Source organism: Dendronephthya gigantea, unplaced genomic scaffold (assembly GCF_004324835.1).
Source record: "Dendronephthya gigantea isolate DGI-Jeju-01 unplaced genomic scaffold, DenGig_1.0 001014F, whole genome shotgun sequence".
Classification (NCBI taxonomy): Eukaryota; Metazoa; Cnidaria; class Anthozoa; order Malacalcyonacea; family Nephtheidae; genus Dendronephthya; species Dendronephthya gigantea.
The window spans coordinates 1-888 of record NW_021164024.1 but is presented as its reverse complement, the minus strand read 5'-3'; the positions used below and the strand labels follow the sequence as shown (position 1 = coordinate 888).

At 47.2% G+C, this 888-nt stretch overlaps 1 protein-coding gene across 1 annotated transcript; it reads left to right on the top strand.

The window, feature by feature from the left end:
* Positions 1 to 233: 233 nt before the first annotated feature.
* On the top strand, positions 234 to 882 carry LOC114544883 (macrophage receptor MARCO-like; the record flags this gene model as incomplete). Its single annotated transcript, XM_028563375.1, has 1 exon — positions 234 to 882. A coding segment is annotated over exon 1 (649 nt), but the record flags the coding sequence as incomplete, so codon positions are not given.
* Between the last annotated feature and the right edge of the window lie 6 nt (positions 883 to 888).

The following is an 888-nucleotide window of genomic DNA, read 5'->3' as shown; positions in this document are numbered from 1 at the left end:
TTTAACTGAATATCCTACCTGAAAACTACCTTCGGTTTTTAAATCTTTATGACCTAGACTTAATCCTACCTTACATGCAGCATGTTTCTCTATATTCTTATTTAATCTCGTTTTTGATTTTTTTGCTCCCATGTTTACAACGTGAGGTTTTAATCATTTTGAAATAATATATTACACATACTCTTCTTAAGTAAGGATTCCTGGAAATTCTATTCATTTATAAACCACTCATAATGAAGAGAGGATATCCCTATTCGCACGGTAATCTCAATTTTGGATATGAATATGAATATAGACCTAAAAGTGCAAAAGGAGGTACTGGTGAGCGCGGCGAGATTGGACCTGAAGGACCTAAAGGAGATACAGGACCTAAAGGAGATACAGGTCGTGTGGGACCTGCAGGTCCACCAGGACGAAAAGGAGATCAGGGCCCTCAAGGGGTAAAAGGTGATCGAGGAGATACAGGACCTCGAGGACCGCGAGGGCTGCAAGGACTAAAGGGCGATCAAGGAGCACGAGGGTTACAAGGATTACAAGGCGACCAGGGCGTACAAGGACCCGTTGGACAGCAAGGACCGCAAGGAGTCCCTGGTACAACAGCTGCAAAAGGTGATAAAGGTGACAAAGGCGATCAAGGACCTCCTGGACCTCAGGGATCCCAGGGACTTCAAGGATCAAAAGGTGCAAAAGGGGATCAAGGTCTGCAAGGACCTCCCGGACCTCGAGGACAAGACGGTGCTATAGGCTCTCAAGGTCTTCGCGGTATTAAGGGAGATCCCGGCGCAAAAGGGGATCGGGGTCCTCCCGGTCAAAAAGGTGATAAGGGCGATAAAGGGGATAAAGGCGATAGGGGATCCATTGGGGCTCAAGGACCGCGCGGTGGTGATG